This window comes from Tachypleus tridentatus, chromosome 1 (genome assembly GCF_004210375.1).
Source record: "Tachypleus tridentatus isolate NWPU-2018 chromosome 1, ASM421037v1, whole genome shotgun sequence".
In the NCBI taxonomy this organism is placed as follows: domain Eukaryota; kingdom Metazoa; phylum Arthropoda; class Merostomata; order Xiphosura; family Limulidae; genus Tachypleus; species Tachypleus tridentatus.
Genome location: NC_134825.1, coordinates 127884474 through 127906481, shown reverse-complemented (window position 1 = coordinate 127906481; position 22008 = coordinate 127884474). Strand labels below are relative to the sequence as shown.

The 22008-nt window shown below is 33.5% G+C and overlaps 1 protein-coding gene across 6 annotated transcripts; it reads left to right on the top strand.

Moving 5' to 3' along the window:
- The first annotated feature begins 3378 nt into the window (after positions 1-3378).
- On the top strand, positions 3379-21714 carry LOC143223150 (growth arrest-specific protein 2-like). Of its 6 annotated transcripts, none has more exons than XM_076450707.1 (7): positions 3379-3562; positions 5456-5602; positions 7570-7694; positions 16832-16973; positions 18798-19123; positions 19584-19685; positions 21385-21714. In XM_076450707.1, exons 2-7 carry the CDS (start codon positions 5509-5511, stop codon positions 21637-21639), a joined length of 1044 nt encoding a protein of 347 aa, XP_076306822.1. In that variant the 5' UTR covers positions 3379-3562; positions 5456-5508; the 3' UTR covers positions 21640-21714. The 6 variants fall into 6 exon arrangements, with proteins under 6 accessions (XP_076306822.1, XP_076306841.1, XP_076306832.1 ...); XM_076450726.1 differs by lacking the exon at positions 3379-3562 and adding an exon at positions 4866-4934; XM_076450717.1 differs by lacking the exon at positions 3379-3562 and adding an exon at positions 4894-5100.
- Positions 21715-22008: the final 294 nt, after the last annotated feature.

The following is a 22008-nucleotide window of genomic DNA, read 5'->3' as shown; positions in this document are numbered from 1 at the left end:
ATGGTCTCAAGCCTATCCAAGTTCATAACTTGCTAAACTAGCATATAAATAATCCATGTATTACAATTATCTTTAAAAGAGCCTTTAATAAGTTGGAAGTCTCCCATATGCAATGATTTATAATTAACAAAGATTAGTTGTACACTTGTAAATTCAGTTAAAAATAAAACACGAAAAGAATCACTAACAGTCTTAATGTAACGCGTTTTTTTTTCTTTTTCAGATTCATATTTTCAAAAGGCTTGTTTGGCATTGTAATAAGCCAAAGTTTTGAATCTTCCAAGATTACAAGTCGCAACCCAAGCAAGAACTCTACTCAAGAATTAAGCTAATAATTTAGACAAAAATACCGTATTAACAGATCGTTTTTTTCATTGTTTTTATTCACCTTCACATGGGTGCAGTGTTGACTTAATATTCTAGAACCATTTATTTATGTATCATACAGCCTTTATTTATGTACTATGTATGACCTTCTACTAATAAACGTAAAATAATGCCAAAACCGCTAAAACAGATAAAGTTTCACTCATGTGATAGATTAAACGTTTTCCATTATTCAATTAAATTTATGAAGTATGTCTTTAAAACAAGCAAAATGTAAAAAAAAACTGTAGCAATACTCATATTTGGCCTAATGCTAGTTTGTTTTTAGATGAAACGTAAGTTAATCTATGCACGTCCTTCCTCATCTTCTGTCACTCAAGAACACATAACAATCTTTGATGTTTCTCTTTTCCTTGTGTTTATCTCCAATAACTCAAGTCAGGTAGTGTTAAGACCAGCCAGGATCAATACCAGAGAATACAATGCTAACCCAAAATAGCAGAGCCGCCCAGGATCAGACAAGTTTCAGTTGCAGAACCTTACCCAACTAGACCACTGGTGGATTTTCTCTCAATCTAATCTAGAATAGCGAAAATTTCCCTATGGAGAGAATATATTACTTTGTATCGTGAAAACCAATTCTTATCAAACAGTTTTAAACATTGTGTTTCTTTCTACACATCAGTCCGCTCGTAAGACACCTTCAAAATATTCATACAACCTGACTACCACATTCCTCCTCTCCGGCCCCAATTGGATACGCATTTTTAAATCAGTAGTTTAATTATTCATAAACGTAACTTAATAAATATACCTGTACAACAGATATCTGCATTATACATAATGCGCAAAGTTGCAGATGGCAGTAAATCAAAATTTGCTCTAAAATATTTATTGGTTTGACTACCTCAACATGGTTAAATTGGCATCATCCAGGAATAAATTCAATATCTATATCTCACAGATTATCGTTTAGCGTTGGTCTGAGCCATAAGATAACTGCCCTTGTGGTATTTTTCAAGTATGGTGATTTTTCAAGTGACTATCCAGCGATAACTTTTATGGAAGAGTTTAAAAATACCAAAGGTAAATGATCCTGAACAACATGTAAATAGTACAGACAAAACGGTCGCTGTGTCTCATGGTCGTTTTTCTGTAGACACAGAATTCCAAATAAGCCAAACGCACTTACATTTGAAACTCTTTTGACATCCCCCTCCCTTCAGTGGCACAGCGGTATATCTATGGACTTAGAACGCTAGAAATCATGTTTTGATACTCGTGGTACGCAGAACACATATAGCCCAAACAATGTTTGACATTTTGGTGGAGAATAAATGTTCACCTTTCTAAACTAAAATAGAAAGGAAAGAAACAAGATGTTTTGTAAATGCCACACCATCTAGTAAATCTGGTTGAAGTTAACTTTTAAATGTCCGTGACAGAAATCCGGTATCATTGAGATTGACCCTTGGACTGAGATGGCCAGGTAGTTATGGTGCTAGACTAGTAATCCAAGGTCGCGGGTTCGAATTCCCCACACCAAACATGCTCACCCTTTCAGTCGTGGGTACGTTATAACGTGACGGTCAATCCCACTATTCATTGGTAAAAGAGTGGCCCAAAAGTTGGCTGTGGATGGTGATGACTAACTGTCTTCCCTCCAGTCTTGTACTACTAAATTAGGGACGGCTAGCACAGATAGCCCTCGTGTAGTTTTGCGCGAAATTAAAACAAACAAACAAACTTGGGCTGAGCCACAGAATAACTCTTACAAACCGTCTCTGCTACTGATGATACTCAATTAAACCATAACAGAAGTCCCAACTAAAAATGATATTTAAAAACGAGCTCTAAGATGAATAGATAAATAAAGTGGCAATTTGAGGTAGAACCGTGTTTCACAGAATTAAGTTGCAGTATTGGTAGGTCAGTACTTGGAACCTAGTTTTTCTTATTTTTACCATTACGGATCATTGCCCAGCATTACAACATGAAAAATATTCTCGTTAGCATAAGTTCATATAGTCATTTACTTGAATTTATGTGCACCATGATTGTGGGGTAATACACGCATTCGAATGGATTTCTACTGAGTGTGCACAATCAGCACTATCATTCGCATATGAATTCATCGAATAATAACTGCGTATGCAAGTGTGTTTTAAATAACGTCTTTAAAAGTTACTTGTGTGTTCATGTGATTTATTCATTTATTATTTATTTTAATTTCGCGCAGAGCTGCACGAGGGCTATCTGCGCTAGCAATGCAAGACTAGAAGGAAGGTAGCTAGTCATCACCACCCACTGCCGATTCTTGGACTACTCTTTTACCAACGGTTGACTGTAACATTATGACGCCTCCACGGCTGAAAGGGCGAACATGTTTGTTGTGACGGGGATTTGAATCCACGACACTCAGATTACGAGTCGAGCGCCCCTGTTCACTTGGCCATGCCGGGCCGTGTGATTAATATCACTTTTTTTATTTAAAGACATTCTCTCTTTTACTTTCTTTCAAGAACACTTACTATGTGAATAACTGACTGATAACTCTGGGTTGTTAACAAATCATATCGCAATAACTTTCAGTTGTCTACATCTTGAAATATAAATTAACACGTAATAATAATATATTATTTTGTTTCAGCTATTGAATACGTTGTAAATCCACTAAGTTTTTTTAAATATTTAATTAAGTTCAGGATTGATATGCGTCTAGGAATATGCGAATAGGAAATTTCATCAACTCAGATCCTGAGTTAAAAACAAGGTTAATATGGATCCCATGCCTGCAGCGTTTTGTGAAGTGGTTTGATGATAGAATCTTAACTATGAGCATCATGCTTCTAGTTTTTACATATTACATGAAAGTTCTTTCGAGAATTATAAGAATACGAGTCTCGAATATTTTAAAGTTTTTTTGGTTTTTTTGGGTAAAGCCCACCAGATAAACAGTAGACTGAAACCGGTTTTTGTTATTATCCCATACCTTGCGTGAGATGCATGGTGTTTCCGGGCTATGATTGGAAAACAATCAAGAATATAAAGTGTGTGAAGACCATACAACATGGTCAAAACATTGTAAATCTGTATCGGCCTGGCAAAAAACTATGGTGTGGGCTAGGGATCCATGGCTAAAACAGCTATCATATTTATAAGTTGTTTTATACTTGTCAGAAAAGTTGAAATAGCTGTAAATCTTTGGTGTTACCCCATTTTTCATCTCTCAAAGGTAAGTCTCAGACAATCACGAAGAAAACGAGATTTTTCTTGAACTTTCAGATATATCATCAAACCACCATCATTTAGTCAACTCCTGCTCTCACGGATAGTGAGTCTTTTCTTCGGCCCATTCATAATTAGAACCGAAACAGTTTTTTTTTTGCCATGGCTTTTCGCACCAAAACCATTTTTTTTGGCATGATTTTTACCTTCAGAAACCTCCTTTCATGATTCCGACTGACGCCCTGTTAATATTTGGGAACTCATTTACGGCAAAATGGCTCTTATTCATGATGACGAGAAGCCCACTTGAAGTAAAAATGTATTCTAAAGACGGTTGGTATGGTTATTAATACTTTGGTTTATTTTAATTAAATACCAGCCGTCTTTAGAATACAAAATGATTAGATAACCAGATTGGGGGCAAATTTTAAAGATCTCTCTTTTTTTTTTTTACTGGAATATAATAAAAAGAATAATTAATCAGTAATTCCTAAACTCCTTGTTAATTAGTTATTTCAATAATAATATTATTCATCTATATATAAAATTTTATCTGTTTTATAAACATGAATGTGGTTAGAGTTTGTCCTACCATTAAATCTGTAAAGTGAACCACGAATTATGTACTTTTCAAATTTAAAATCATGTTTTAAATGCACTGGATAAATTAGTTTATTTTCCCCGAAAGAGCCCTCGACGACGCCCTTCTGCACTCATCCTACCTTCTGTCATTCTTGACGTGGGTCTGTCTTCTTCAAGCCTAACTTTCATCCTTTCCATTTTTTCTGAACCTTGGCATCTTTGCAGTTCCAAATTCTGTAAACGATTATATTGTATATATATATGTATATATATGTTTAAAATGAGTCAGACTCAGTTGAACTGTGACTTTAATTATGAGCACATTTTCAAATGAACTGACATATTATTGTAAGACACTTGCCCTTGTTCTCCAACTCGTAGCTGTAGTTCGTAAGTCCGTTGCAAAATCGTTTAAACAAAATGTTGAAATGACACGTAATGACGTGCTCCCCGCTAGTACAGCGGTATGTCTCCGGATTTACAACCCTAAATCAGGGGTTCGATTCCTCTCGGTGGGCTGAGCAGATAGTTCTTTGTGGCTTTGCTATACGAAAATCACGTAATGACGTACATACCATAGAAGCGCTGACAACATTAAAAGAGTAATGCTACTGGTTTCAAAACGAAAAATTCTAAACCGCTTATTGGATAAACTTAGGTCACAGCCTGTGATTGGTAAATAACAGCTAATATATACATATGTACGTGTGTATATATTGAAAGTAGCTAAATGCATTATACGATTTCGCTGTAATAGAGTTTATACTTCATAAAATATTGGGGAGTGAGGATAAAATGTTAGATAAAAACTTGAAATTATTATCTGGGTTCTGTTTGAAATATTGTAGTATAAACCACATAGTTAACAACTAAAGTAAACCTTGCAACAGTAACTGAAGTAAATACAGCAATCACGATAAATAAAACGTTGTGTAAACTAAATTTGTAGACATTTCCATAAAAGTAAATAAAATCAAGGCCTATATCTCTGGAACGTAACTTTATTAGATTAATAATTCACTTTCATAGCTTTGTAAAGAGCTATCGGTATTGGAGATATAAATCACGATTTTATTTAAGTTTTTATAGAAATATCTCAATATAACCTCAAGCGTTCTTTAATTAAATTTCATAATAACAATACGTTTGTAGACACTCTTTCCTAAATGCATTATATTCAGTTATGTATAGATTACCATTATGGGAGGGACTGAATTACATACACTCTCTCACTACGTTTGCTTATCTGTATTCTTTCTCGTATTAAGACAGTGGTTAATGGGGTTTCCCATAGTGAATAATTGGTCGACTTTTTCAGGTCTAAGTGAAAAGGAAACTTGAATAAAGCGGATAAAATACGCATTCGAGTACATGCTCTCCTTCGACATGCTCATCTATGACAGGGAAAAAGAACTTCTGAATGCTCAAAAGAAAGTTTTGGCGCAATGGATCAACCAAACTCTGAGTAAGTTAAACGTTTTTTTTTTATTCTATTCTATGTATTTTTCCTGACTATGTAGATTCTTCTCATGAGCTATGGTAATTCTTTGACATATTTAGTAGCGGTTTAAAAAATAAGTTCATAAGAAACTTTGAAAGTATGCGTTTTATTGCTAAAATCAGCTTTATTTAACAACCCGCATACTTAAGCAGATTATATTTCAATGAAAGTCTTTGCTATTATAAAGGTCAGAAAAGTTAGTTCACTTTGTAAGATTTACAGTACGTAAAACAAATGTCTTAACATTTTTATTTTTGTCCTAAAAAGTAATTTGTTTAAAAGTTAGAAAAACTTACAAAATAATAACTTGCGGGGGTATACAGTATAGAAACTTAATGCATACGATATTGTTTTCTCTCTCTTTCCCGCTTTGTTACATTAAATATGTAACAACTTTTTTTTTATAGATGAATTTAACTATACACTGAATTTCAAGCTATTTAAGTGTTTCATTATGCTTTCCTTAACTCATAACCTAAGTAAATAAATAATCAGTAAATAGTGTTTTTTCAGATGTACTTAGTTTGAACACTATTATCCCTTCTTTCAAATTCGTTCGAAAGGAACGTTTTAAATTTAATTTATTCGAATATCTTAAAAATGACGTTAAGGCTATATAGGTTATAACAATCATTTACTTTCATAAAGGATCATTGTTTTGTATGTGCTAAAACATCTTGTTTATCACGTACACACACTAAATAAAACCCACTAAAAATATCCTTTCTGTAAACTTTTTGTACAGCCATGAATTTCAAGTGAACTCGAATAATCAGAGATAACATTCACGTGATCTTTGTTTAATGTTTTAGTCACTATACTATAAGAAAAGAAATGTTTAATTCAAACAAAATGTTAATTTAAGATATTTTATTATTAACTTTGTATCGAATTAAAAGATATTTCACGCAAAACTAAACGAAAGCTATCTGCATTATCCGCCCCTAATTTAGCAGGGAAGGCATCTAGTAATCACCACCCACCGCCAACTTTTGGGCTGTTTTTGTTACCAATGAACAGTGAGATTGATCGTCATTTTATAATTCCCTCCCTCCCCCCGGTAAAAAGGCGAGCATGTTAGGAAGGCAGAGAAAGATGCGAGCCCGCTAGTCTCAGATTGCGAGTCGAGAACCCTATCCATCTGGCCATGCCGGGCCAAAATATTGTAAGAGGCAAAACAGAAACATAAGAAAATAGTTAAAATGCAATGTGTATATCCTTTCTGTAGTTACCAGAATAATTTGTTTTGAATTTCGTGCAAAGTTACATGAGGGATATCTGTATGACTAGCCGTTCCTAATTTAGCTGTGATAAGCGAGGGGGAAGACAGCTAGTCAACACCACTACCGCTAACTCTTGGACTACTCTTTTACCAACATAAATGGCGTTGACCGAACATTCTAACACTCCCATGGTTGAAAGGGCAAGCATGTTTGATGGGACAGAAATTCGAACACGCGACCCTAAGACTGAAAGTCGAGCGCGCGAACCGCCTGGCCATGTCGGGCGAAAAAAGTTAGCAGTATAGAACTATTCAAATGTAAGGTTTTGCCCCTTCAAGTATATATCACATACAGTTAGATATAAACGACAAAATTTCCTAATGTTACAAGTTTAACGCTGGTGTATGCACCTTTCTTTCATATTCCATTTTTAGTTATTTAACCTGCACGCGTAACATCTCTGTATTGATTGTTGATTACAATTGCAAATGAGTTTTATGTTGATATATTGGAATAACGACTGCGATTTTACACATCCTCAGCACTTTCACACGAGAAGTTTAAATTTAACACTCGTTCCACTGATACAACGAAAAAAAAAACATTTATGAGAGAGGAATGTTTACCTTCGATAAATGAGTGCTGTTGAAAAACATCTTGTTGTACTTTCCACAGTTCGCAAGTAATGATTACGTTTTTATTTTACAGATAAGGATGACATTACCACAGAAAACTTTATGCACGTCTTGGACAACGGGGTGATACTCTGTAATCTGATAAGGGTAATACAGTACAAAGCTGAACAGAACTGTAAGAACGGATTGACTACAGGGGTAAGCCAGCTTGTACATCGCACATATTTTTTGTTCCGAAATGTGACTGTTATAACGTTACACACAACACGCAATCTCAAGTTGTTATAATAAAAGTCGCAGTCTTCGGTTTTTCACACATAATTTGTAATTTTTCACACGTAGTTTATTTAAACTTTTCCAAGTTATGAAAAACCGTCTTAAAACTGAAATTGCATTTTCTGTTGAAAATTGTTATATGCAAGATTTTAAAATCCTTAATTGACTAAATGTTTAACTTATATTTCAACAATATATCACAATATCAATATATAGTTCAAGTTTTATGAAATTAGTTGTTTTTCTTTCAAAAATGAAAAAGTGTCTTGTAAGAATATTACAATATTAAATACTATTTCATTATAAAATAACAGAAGACAATGCCTCGGATTAACCAATAATACTTCCAATAAATAAAACAAACTTTTATTTGCTTGCCCACTAATCATGTTTTAAGTACTATGTCTATATTTATAGCTATCCACCACACTACATATTAAACCATTTCATTATTTTCTACACGTTTAGGATATCATGAAAAAGTTTTTGTTTTTTTTAATTTACTTAACATAATCGATTATCCTCGGTGGACTCACCAGATAGCCGGACGTGGATTTGGTATAAGTAAAACAAACAATCCTTGACATAATATTAAATGTATTAAAATATAATATATAAATTATTTCCTTAGTACAATATAAATGCAAAACTGCCACTTGTATGTAAAATAATTTCTACTTATCTAAGGTTTGACTTTGATTAGCAAAAGGCCACTTTTACATAGTTATTTTTAATCACGTAAAATGGGCTTTTAATTGTTATAAGAAATGTTTTGATTAAAACAAATTCTTATCATGGAGCATTATCCTATTGTACAGAGCTAGTAATTAAACCAAGTCATCTTCTATGGCAGTATCATGTTGTATAAAGCTAGTCATTATATCAAGTCGTGTCCTATGATTCTTTTATATCAAAATAGCAATTAAACCAAATAGTGTCCTACGCCATTATCCTATTATATTAAAATATTAATTAAAGCAAATCATGTTCTACGGCAATGCCCTATTGCATAAAGCTAGTATTTAGTAACTAAACCAAGTCGTGTCCTATGGAAATGTCATGTTGTATAAAGCTAGTTATTTATGTAAATAGTATCTTACAGCAATGTTGTATAAAGCTAGTAATAAAACCAAGTCGTGTCTTACGGCAATGTCATTTGTATAAAGCTAGTAATTAAACCAAGTTATGTCCTACGGCAATATCCTATTGTATAAAGCTAGTAATTAAACCAAGTCGTGTCCTACGAGATTATTATATTCTATAAAGCTAGTAATTACTTACGATGAGCTTGTAGCAATCGAATATCGTTCATTGTCATGGTTAGTAATGAATTAGAAAAAAGAAAAAGAGCATAATATTTTGAAAGTTCAACGCTTTAAATCGAGTACTTATTTTTAACTTTGTCCTCCGATAAATATTTGTAGGTATACTTTAATAAATAGACAGCTTTATCTAATATTTTGGATTTTTACACCTTTCTGGGGCAATGCACATCTTATTAAAAAGTTGCTTTTTTTAGTTCATAATTTTCTAAGTTTTATAGAATAACTGAAAGTAAGATGTTTATCCTAATAGATATGGGGACTGAAATTGTAAACCGTTAATCTGAATGACACATGCACGTAGAACCCTAATGGGTTCTAGTACAGACGCCCCTAATTTCGAACCGTAGGGAAAGCTTTTAGCCAGCAGAACTTTCTGCGACTAGGGCTTTGTCTGCTTGTTTGAGCTAAATAATGGGTTTAATCGCTACTTCTCTAACGTCCCTATAGCTAAAAGAGCGGAACGTGTACAGCAAGCAGCATTGCGTTTTGAGCCTTGGACCATTCGACCATAGCCCGAAAAGCTAACTACTAGGCCAACAGACGAAATGAGAAAGCACATAGAACAAATATGCCTGAAACATAAAAAAACAAAATAAAATGGGTGTTTCTGTCTATTAAAGTGAATATCGTATTTATTCAACCATAAACTTAACTACATTGTAGTCAAACAGGTTTTAGTGATATCTATTAAGCTCAGATACAATGTTTCTTATATGGCCTCTTCGTACACTTTTTGTGACAGATATTTTTCCCACATTCTATTTCCTATACGAACTGGTCTCGAAACGCACAGAAGCAAGTCGATTTCTGGCAGTGAAAAGCAATTAAATAAAACCCGTGTAGCCATATCTTGAAAAACAAAATGGCGTTGACTCGTGATTAGATCAGTGAGGCTCTTTAACTTAAATCACTAAAAAAGAATAAAATTGCGGAGGAAACTATGATCATCTCCTTCCTAAGCAGACGTTAGCAAAGAAGTAAAGAGTTAATTTAATATGAAAATATTTTGAAGGGAATTATAGTAAGTCCCATTGACATTGTTTATTTTATATAAGCATCTAACATTTAGTTAATATTTAGACCACCAGCTTTCACTAAAGCTGGAAATAGCGACAGAAAATGGTAGCCCTCATCAGCACACCTGGGATTCACACGGACACCAACGATCTTCTCGGTTGTGTATATTTTTGCATAATTATTAGAAATTTATATCAATTCATGTAATTGTCAAGCAGAAACCCTGGATCAGTATGGCACTGTTGTTTTGAAACAAGCAAAAGGAATATGTAGATATTATTAATATTTATTTGTTGTCGACTAAGACTCATATTATCATTGACTATCATTATACATGCAGTATGCCCTCTAGCATATGAAACAAATTTCTAAACTCTCATTTCACGATATAGGCTGTTATAGAGGAAAATCCATCAAAGTAGTACAGATCATCTGGTCTGTTTACTTGTAACATCATTCTGGTAAGTATGTATGTTCGCATCATTCCTCAACAAGTGTTCTTTGTGATGAGTGCTTATAGTGCTCTATTTTATAGAATCCCTATTTGATAATCGTTGTAAATAACCTGTTTATTAGATTTTTAGCCCATAACCTACTATAAGGATACATTTGTGTTAGAGTCTGGTCGGACCCAAAGTGACCCACAGCATACACTTTCAGTTTTCTTTGAGTTAAATTTTGCAATATTGTGATAATTTCATCATAGTTAGTGAATAATGACTTCAATATAATAAAATTTTGTCATTATTTTCATTGTTTATGATACACTTTGTATAAAGAATGGCTTAATAGTATTTATTTTTGTATTGGAGAACTGTAATTTTGTAGTTTCATAAATTGTCAATTTATTTCCTCTGGAATACATATATTTTATGTTGTTCACATTGCATGTTAACCCTAATAAAAGTTGTAATGCATTTTTTTCTTCAACTCACAGCTTACTATAACGGTAATTTTGTCCTGAGATCTACAGGTATTTCACAACGTAACATTTCAAAGGTGTGCTGATGAGAGTTAATCGGTGAATTTGGTACATTATTCATTTGTTCATTAAAGTCGTCCCCACCCTTATTGTCTCGGTGGTAATTTTAAGGGCTTGTAACGCTGACCGAGTTTCGTCACACATGGTCGGCACAGCACAGATAGCCCATTGTATTGATTTCTGCTCAACGGTAAAAACAAATATTGAGAGTTTTTATGTGTTATAACTACAAAAACATAAACAAACGTTTATGCCAATTTTTGACGTGTTACCAAGATCATTCAAAAACGATATTATAGAATTTAGCGTAATATACCTTCTAACTACTGGTTCTGTAACGTTGCGAATATCACAGAAAAATCGAATACATTATAATTGGTTCGTGCATTAAAAATATAGTCTTAAAACTCTCAAACATATAGCCACATTATACACCTATAAAACATACTAGTAAAAACAGTGCAGTAGAATTCTGTTCATAGTTTTGATAAATATACAATAATAACTTTAACGTAAGTCAAATTATTGGCTTAAATATAATTAGTTATCATTTAAGGCAAATTTAAGTTGTGGCTGATGTTCAACAAACAGAGATGAGTTATTGCTCATGCGTCAACAGTAATTTTTTTCCACATTCTTTAATTAGCATTTGGGAAAACAAGGACATTTCATCTGACGAGAAAACATATACATGAATTAAAGAAACTTTAACATGAAGATGTGTGTTGTTAATTAAAGCGACAATAGTTATATTAACTACGCAAAAATAATTCGGATAATTAAATTTTACACAATTAACTGATATGACTGAAATTTTTCCATGTATACTTATATTATGGTATTATATATATATATATATATATATATAATTCATTCAAGTACAATATTTTACACCAGGAGGTGTATATCAGGTATGAATAAAGCGCCACTTTAACGGTACCTTATACGATTCATGTTAATTAATCAGCTCTGAGAACTCAAGGTGCTGACATAACCACCCCAAATTATCAAATTATTAAATATTAGCAGCACAAATTGCCCAAACAGTTACCCTTAACCGAACAGTGAAACCAACTGTTACTTTTATAACTGTCTCATGGCTGAAGGCGATGAAATCGGTCAACAGCACCTCGCAGGTTCGAGCCTTGGGCGTTCCGCTATACAGCCCAGCACGGTAACTATTCAACTACAACCGACCCGAGACAAGGGTAATCTTAACTCTATTCATTAATTTAAACACTTTTAAGACTTGTGGGCAAATCGGTTATACTTAGAAGACAGTATGTACTTCGTAGCTTAAAACATCTTTTCTGATTGACACAAACACACACTGTATCATCGATAAAGAAGTACACAGTTGTGTCTGTAATTGCTGAAAAGAAAGACTTTGGAAGATTACATTTAGATAAGTCCTACATAAATTTCATCAAATTACAACAAAGGATTTACCAATAGAAACTGGTAGAATTCAAATGTGAAATAGTTTAGGAAAATGTTAGAATTTTTTAGGAGTACAGCACACTATGTATATTTTTATATAATTGATATATGGATTTAAAGAAACTTAACATAAATGACTGAAGTCTGAGCCATCAACGTATAGGATTTTGTGGTGAGTTTGTTTGAAATTAAGCACAAAGCTACACAATGGACTATCTGTGCTCTGCCCACCAGGGATATCGAAATCCGTTTATTAGTGTTGTAAATACGCAGACATAACATTGTGCCACTGGGAACTTGGTGATAAGATGGTAAAACCAGAACTGGAGCCAATTGTTAGTAGTGAGAGAACGATAACGTAAAAGAAAATATAGAAATACATATTAGCAGAAAATAATGGAAAGTAATTCAATGTTGAGCTTGAATGTAAAATATGCAACTGAGATCGTGTTATAAAATACTTTAGGTTGTACGAAAAACATATAATGCCATAGCTAGAACAAGTAGTAAATCCGTCCTTCAATACCTAGTTTACAATATAGCTTTAACCAGGCGTATTCAAATATGTTTTCTAAATATTCGTGCAGTAGTTCTACATGTGGATACTACAGTCTCATAAAGGTTGTAACCGTATTTTTTAGGTGACAGTTACGCACACTAGCATCTAAATGCCAACTTGGCTCTGTGTCTATGTTTACTGTGTGAAACCATCTCAAAGAGTAATATAATTACTCGTACTTAACTACATATAATAAAAAATAGACATGTTGTAATAAAAGAAACCCAGTTGCTTTTGAATGAATGACTTATTCTCTTTTTTTAAAAAAGTACTCGGCATGACCAGGTAGTTAGGGCGCTTGACTCGCAATTCGAGGGTCGCTAGTTCGAATCCCCTTAACTCTGAACATTCTCACCCTTTCAGTCGTTGAGGTTTTAATGTGATGGTCAATTCCGCTATTCGTTGGTAAAATAGTAACCCAAGAGTTGGCGGTGGGTGGTGATGACTAGCTGCCTTCCCTCTAGTCTTACACTGCTAAATTAGGGACGGCTAGCGCAGATAGCCCTCGTGTAGCTTTGCGTGAAATTCAACAAGCAAACAAACTCCCTCTTTTTTCAATTATACAAACCTATCGTCCTCCTCATTGTTCTCTGTTCCCGCTTAATGTAATAAGACCTCTCAGTATTTAAACAACTCTGAATGTTAATAGTGCGAAAACACTATTATATCGTGTCAAATAGGCTTTTTTTTAACCAAATACCGACAATGAGGATTTTTTATCCTTTGCCAGCCATGAGCACCGCCTTTTATTCCTAAAGTTTGAATATATATGTTCTTCAAGGTCTGAAGTTTTTAGGTCGAACTACAGAATAACCCTCCCATTATCTTAAATAGCTTTGATTCCTAATTTTGATAAGCGTGCTAAACACGCATTGGCTTCCGCCTAAATCCGTTCGAACATTTCTTGCGAAACGCACGAACTCTTCACTGAAAATAATACAAATTACGCCAATTATTGAATTGCCCTATAATATCGACGGTAAAGAAAAAAATGGGGACGCGAGTACGCCATGCATAACGTAAACTTTACCCATGCAAAGGTTCTCGTTGTGGTTTAGTATAGCGGTTTTGGATATTCGCGCAAAGCTGTAGTTTGTAGTACAAGAACTATCCGATACCAGTTTTACCTAATTTTGTATTGATAGACTAGAGATTTTTTTTAATTCGTTTTGGATTTCGCGCAAAGTTACACGAGGGCTATCTGAGGTAGCCGTCCCTAATTTAGCAGCGTAAGACTAGAGGGAAGGTAGCTAGTCATCACTACCCACCGCCAACTACTGGGCTACGTTTTTACCAATTAATAGTGAGAGTGATCGTAACATTATTACGCCATCGTGGTTGAAATAGCAATCATTTTTGGTAGAACGGGGGGTTCGAATTTGCGACCCTCAGATTGCGAGTAAAGCGCCCCTAACCATCTATTCATGCCGGACCTCACATGATAAGAAAGGATAAATAAAATTTGTGAATTTTCAAGAAAAAAACTGATAACAGAATTCTCAACTAGCGTATAAATCTTGCATTAGTAGAATTCAAATTGAATACGGATATTTTAAAACCTTTTTGCAATGTACTAAACAAAATGATTTCAGGACATAAATAAAAGTTTGTTTTGTTTGATGATAATTTATATATTGGCGTCACAGATAACTTCATACAAAGTGAACTCAAATTTAGTGTTTAAAAAGACTGACTAATCTATATAATTGATTAAACTGACAGAAATTGTTTTGTTTTTTTAATTAAGACGTTTAATTCATAACAAAAATATCCCCAATGGTTCAGTGGTATGTTTGTGGAGCTACAACGCTAGAAACCGGGTTTCTATACCTAATTTGAGCAGAGTGCAGATAGCCCATTGTGTAGCTTTGTGTTTAATTAAAAACAAACAATTATAATAAAATATTATTGCTACTTGTATTACGGAAGTATTTTGAAATTGTGTGCATACTCAGGCCTAACAAAATCATTGAATTAACAAGGGTCTTAATTAGTTTTCTCTTCGATTCTCTTAGACAATGCTTCATGATTATTTAGTTAAATCTGTGATTACGCTACAACAAGGCGCTAGAAACATGATATCATATTGCAAGAGATTAGGTGCTTGAAACTAATTGTTTCGTGTGGGATAAGTAACAGAGTAGCCGATAATACAAATTATTATTAAACTGATTCTAGATAGTACCACAAATTGTGAGATACAAATTATAATACGTACATACACATATGTGTACAAAGGATATTTGTATTTTGTATTCATGGAAAACCTATTAAGGATATCACCACCATCCTGAATTTTGAACAATAGGGACACTAACCAGGCAGCCAGCTAACACAGCCACCCACCCACTATCTACAATAACAGATTGACTATCACTCTTATAACACGCCCACAACTTAAAGTGTGGGTAATATTTTGTGATATCGCACGGATTCAAATTAAGCTAATCAGGTCCAAAATTCAAAGCGCCCTTCAGAGAGCGAAAGGAAAACTTAGAGCAATTTAACTTACTCCAAAAAAAAAGGTATATATATATATATATAATCTATCCTCTAATGTACTTGGGCTTTTAAGTCTATCCTAATTTTACGAAAAAGTTTCATTAAGAATATTAAGCATCGACATTTTCTAAAACAGGAAATTTTAGGAGATTTATTAAATACATATAGCACTAGCAGTACTCTCTAAACCACTCAAATCAGGTTATGATAAGAATACATTTTTGAAAAGTAAAAAGTTAATCTTCTTATTAAAGAATTTAATAGAACACCAGAAAAATGTAAAACCAAATTAAATTTTATGTTATCTTTATTATAACAACGTTCAAATGTCGAAGGAAATGGAGTGATGTAGTAGAATGTAGAAGAAATTTTATAGTGCTACAGTCCTATCAAAACATGCAAAACGTATCTTGTTGGCGTTAGGCTAAAGATCTCTTATTTGAAACCTAATTTTCATCTCTGCGAGTTTTTCAAATACCGAAAGTATATACAGCATTAATTATTTCATACTACTTACAATAGTGCTGAATTTGATACTAGTATACTACAGAGAGAAAATCCGCAACTCATCTTCCTTTAAATTAAGTAGCAGGATAAAGAAAACAACAACAGCTAGATATATAAAAGTCACTAACATTAAAAATGTTTTAAAAACGCATATCGTATTATGTCACTACAACTCTGAATTTTTATAATACTTTTCATAGCTCCTGTCCTGCCAACACAAATAACTAAAACAAGCAAACTCTTTTTAAAATTTAAATAAAAATGTATATATTTTATGCATATAATGTAGGTATAAAGGCATTCTATTACGCGTTTAATGGCATATTCGTGTATATTGATAAATGCATAACATATGGAAAAAAACACTTTACTATTTTAATGTTAAGTCATTTGTTTGTATACAAGAGCAGCCATGCGGTGCCTGACTCTTGTTCCTGAAAGAGAGTGACAGAGTGAACAAGAGGGAACTCAAATAGTCAGAGTGCTATCTAAAATTCTAATATTTTAACTATGAAAGGCGCTTAATTTTGTGTATAATTTGAAAAACTTGTTTTATATATTAATTTTTTAAGTATTAGGACTTGGCTCCAAGTTCAGGTGCCGAAATGGCGCTGCGGCAGCTCTAAAGTTTTGGCGGGAATCCAATTAATGTGTTTATGATATTGTTATGAAAAACATTCAAATGTCAAGGAAATCCAAGCTTTAATTTCGATTATAATTTTTTTAGGTGATTCCTTCAACGAAATTCAGATGTTGGGAAAATGCCAAGTCTCAATCGTTTTTTGCAAGAGACAACACTGAAAATTTTCTAAAATGGTGTCGTAGTTTTGGAGTGAACGAAGCGGTAATATTTGAATCAGATGGGCTTGGTAAGATATATATATACTAACTTAAAATATCTCAAGAGTATGGTATAAATATTTTCTATGTACATTTTCCTTTTATTGCGGAACTAATGTATATAAAATTTCGCAAATATCAAAAATGTTTTCAAAGCCCTGTCGATTTCAAGCGACAGGAAAGTGTTGTCATATTACAGGTAAGTATACTTTTTTAAGCCATGCTGTAGTAATCAAAACGTATTTTACACGTACAGCGAAATATTTGGAGTTTACTGTCAAATAGTGCTGCTAAAATTAACTTCGGAAGTATATAAATATTTTTTTGTAAAATTCCAATAACGTAGAAGAAGCTGTTGAATTTCTGTACTTATCGAAAGTCTTTTTAGTTTCTTGAGCTCAAAATTGCACAATGGCTGTCGTCGCTGTACCCATTCAATGTTATAAGAACTCAAGATTACTGCTGAGTCACGGAAGGACAGGGGAAATAGTTAACTATGGTTATACAAAATAACGTTGCACTAACTTAACTCTGAAATTACTGGTTTTTTTTATAACGTTCACTATCAATGTGATTCACATATTACAAAGATTAGTGTAAAAAATTGTAATGAACAATTGAATAAAATCATCCATTTTATATGTGGAATACGTAGGAAACCATAATGACATTAATGGGATGAATTTCATATTAACGATATTTTTGTTCACTTTCTTTCTTTTGCCATTCAGTGGCTCAGCCGTAAGCTTGACGAATAATAATACTATAGCTTGGGGTTTGATCTCTGCGGTTAACACAACACAGATAGTCCATTGTGTAGCTTTGCGTCAAAAAGAACAATTTTTAAAATCATCCAAACGTTACTACATAAATATAGATCAAAGAAACATACTGGAATCTAGATCTCATCAGTAACTCTATGGTTCAAGTGTTAATCATGTATCAAATACTTTTAGAGTTTACCAAATAATTATAATCTGAAAGAACATTGTTTAAGCCAATAATCATGGATTACTTTTTAATGTTTCTGACAACGAGATTACTTTATAAATACATCTGCTTATAAAGTAGCAAAATAAAAATTAGATACAAAATTATCATTTTGAAAGATATTTAGGGCCCTACATAAAATTAATAATCGCTGTTCTAAAATTCAACTTTTTATCTCTATCTTGGATCCTTATAATTAGAAATTTCACATACAATGTGTATTCTTTTGAAAATCATCGAAGTTCATGGACTGACTACCGATGTTATCTATATTATACATTCAAGTATTAAAACTTCTACTGAAACTGACTGGAGTTCCTGATTTATCATAATTATTATTATTTTTTAGAGTATCTAATATAATTCTAGACAACTTAAAAACTGAGGTTTACTAACTATAGAGAATAGCTGATTTCACATATAAAAATACCCTAGCAATTAGTAAAGTATATGAAAAATTCTCTCAAAAGCCAGAGGCCCGGCATGGCCAAGCGTGTTAAGGCGTGCGACTCGTAATCCGAGGGTCGCGGATTCGAATCCCAGCCGCACCAAACATACTCGCCCTCCCATCCGTGGGAGCGTTATAATGTGACGGTCAATCCCACTATTCGTTGGTAAAAGAGTAGCCCAAGAGTTGGCGGTAGGTAGTGATGACTAGCTGCCTTCCCTCTAGTGAGTCTAGTCTTACACTGCTAAAATAGGGACGGCTAGCACAGATAGCCCTTGAGTAGCTTTGCGCGAAATTTAACAACAACACAAACCAGGTGGCGCTAAAATATTTTAAAGTTATGTTGTTAAGCAGTAGCATTGTAGCTAATATGAAACTTGCACAATTCTTCTATAATTCCTTTTCACGCATTAAGTTCGCCATACACAGCCACGGAATGTCGTTTTGTGTCTTTTGGAGCTTGGAAGACTTGCTTCACGGTTTGGTATTCCTCCGCCAGCCTCAGTGAGACTAGAAAAGAACGGTGAAGACCAAGACTACGGAACAACCTCAGAAAGTGAATCTGTATCTTCTGTGAGTTATTACTACACTTCTCATCAGCGAATGGACGCTACTATGTGTGTCACTAATACTATTAATTCAGGACCAACACCAGAGCACCAAAGCCCACGTCCTCGAGTTCAGAAGCGAAGTTTTATACCCATAAGAAATCACATCAAACTTTCAGATCTGGATAAACGGGTATTTCGTTTTTTTAATATAGTTGAAAATATATGTATAGTTTTAAAGAAATACTTTAAAAAATAACAGTTAAGAAAATATAATTTATAAAATAACTGATTTTGACAAATAGTAAAATTGAAATGGAACACAATTTCAACCGGTAAAAACTTTAATACTGATATTTATAAGTTATTTTAAAAAGTGATAGTTTGGAATACCAATATTCAAATATTATAATTCCAAATACGCTGGAGGTTTTAGAGGAAGTTTTTGTTATAAATTTTAAAGAAAATCATAGAAATTAAGGTAGTGTTTTTAATATTTCGATGTATTTTTGTTTACATTTCAAATGTAATTTCGCTCTATATTTAAGATAAAATATATACCTTCATCCATGCCATAAAGCACGAAAAGTAAGTCTATAGCCGAGAAAAAATTAAAGGATTAAAAACAGGATTTAACGTGTTTATATCATAAGCAGGTGTTACAGATTACTGCCAAGGTTTTACAAGACAAGGACCAACTCAAGAAAGTGTCAGACGGCCTTTATACTATTCGAGGAAAGAACGTATTTGTAAAAGTAAGTAAAGGTACAGAATTTACAAAAGCTGTAATATACCAACCTACTATAGCTCTGTCGTTGTTTAATTTGTTCATTATCTGAATAGCGTGTTGATCAGTACTACGTCATATCCTAGCGGGACGGATGAACCCTAGTGTTGGGCATAAAGGCTTCGTCAGCATTAGATACAGCGAGGTTAACATTATTAAATTAATCTTCACTTTGTCTCATAACGTTTTATAACCACTAAGTCAATAATAACTTTTTATAATCGCTAAGTCAATAATAACTTTTTATAATCACTAAGTCAATAATAACTTGTTATACACCGATGTAATATCATTGTATTTATATATTCTCCTTCATTATTACTCTTACGTTTCCTGTTTAGCAAGCCATGAAATTAACAGATATCAATCAATAAGTAAGAATAATAGAAATGAGTTAGTTTGGTTAAGTTGAGTATTGTACTAGCCCAGATAGCTTGGTTCGTACTTTTATACTAGTAGAATTTGTATATTGTAGTTGTGGTAAGGTTATTATTTTGGCTTTTACGACTATAATAGGTACTAGAATGCCAACATTAAGAGGTAAGATTCCCTTTAATTACCACATTACCTCTAACCGTAGGACTTTACTTATTTCCATTTATTATTTTGTTTTACTTTTTTCTTTTTTTTTGGAGAGCAGTTACCTTCCCACAACTGTCTGCAAGCAGTGAAGGGTGATAAAGGTATGGGACTTTGTGGGCTAGAGCACCCACATTTTGCTCTCCTAACTTATTTTTATTTTTGCTTATAAGTTTATATGTATTCATTTTTCTTTGACATGTAAGACTAGCGAACGATGTTAAGTCTAGTAGAGATGCATCACCAGTCACCTCTAAACCCCAAGTCACATTTGATATTCTACATTATAGCTTGTGCCCTGGTGCTATTTGTAATATATGCAGCGTTTTTATTGTAGCTGTTAAGATTTGTTTTGAAAATTATTTTTTTTATATCACAGGTTTGTTCTTGTTGTTTTTAACGCAGTCTTTCCTTTTAGGACTCGGCATGGCCAGGTGGTTAGGGTGGTCGACTCGTAATCTGAGTGTTGCGGGTTCAAATCCCCGTTTCGCTAAACATGCTCGCCCTTTCAGCCGTGAAGGCATTAAAATGTTCGGTCAATCCCACTATTCATTGGTAAAAGAGTAACCCAAGAGTTGGCGGTGGGCTGCCTTCCCTCTCTTTTTACACTGCTAAATTAGGGACAGGTAGCGCAGATAGCCCTGATTAAAAAACAAACAGTCCTTCTTTTTAATAAATATAAATCTTACTGTTATGCATTTTGACACAATGTGATGTATTTTATAGGCGAAAGTTACGCACTTAGTAACAAACCTTTATTTTAAACTGCTAAAATAAATCTGGATTTGAGTAAAATTAGGGGACTGTCGTTATAAAATAACATGTCATATATAAGTGTAGCTTTCCCAGAATCGACCACATTTTTCTTACAAGCAAGTGAAGTTTACAACGCATGTATTAAAATAGAACACGTTTTACTCTCGCGAAGAACGTGATTTGACGCGTATTTTCATCTTCAACAGAATATTTACTTAATTTCAAAATCTTAAAAAAACATTGACAGTTTCTCGCATTTAAACATAAGTTTCATAGCTTATTTTTTTTTGTGTTTACACTGATAACACCAATTCTGAACTTTTACGTGACAGCTTCTGAAAGACAATCACGTAGTTGTGCGTGTAGGTGGAGGATGGGACAACCTAGACCACTTTCTCTCCCACCACAGTCCACAACAAGTTAAGTCTTCCTCCCAGAAGGTGTCTGCTCCTGGGAACGGATGTGCACGATCACCAACATATGTCGTCGACAGTGGAACAGCACCACGACTAGTATTCCAGAACAAGACAAAACATCGAGGACCGTTCTTCACCATTCCACGAAGCCCCAAGCATAAGTGTTGTTAATAACACTTAATTTGTGTTTGCCAACAAGTATAAGAGTAATAAAGCTGATTGATCGTAATTTACTCTAAAACTAAATATACTGAAAAAGAATAGTTGATATCAAAGGTTTCCAGCTTAATTCAATTTACGAATCACCGAAACAATACGTATATACACATATGTTTCAAACTTTAGAAACCGTTCTTTAAAGAAGAGAGTTTGAATTTCGATACCTCTAACATACGGTTATTGTTAAAGGTATAATGTTATCAAATGTTTTCTGAAAGAATAAAAACAAAATATCTAAGACTTAAAAAAAGTCCTGACGTTTAGTAATCCACTTTTTAATTATAAATATATTATTCTTTTTTTCTTCACACTTGGTATTTA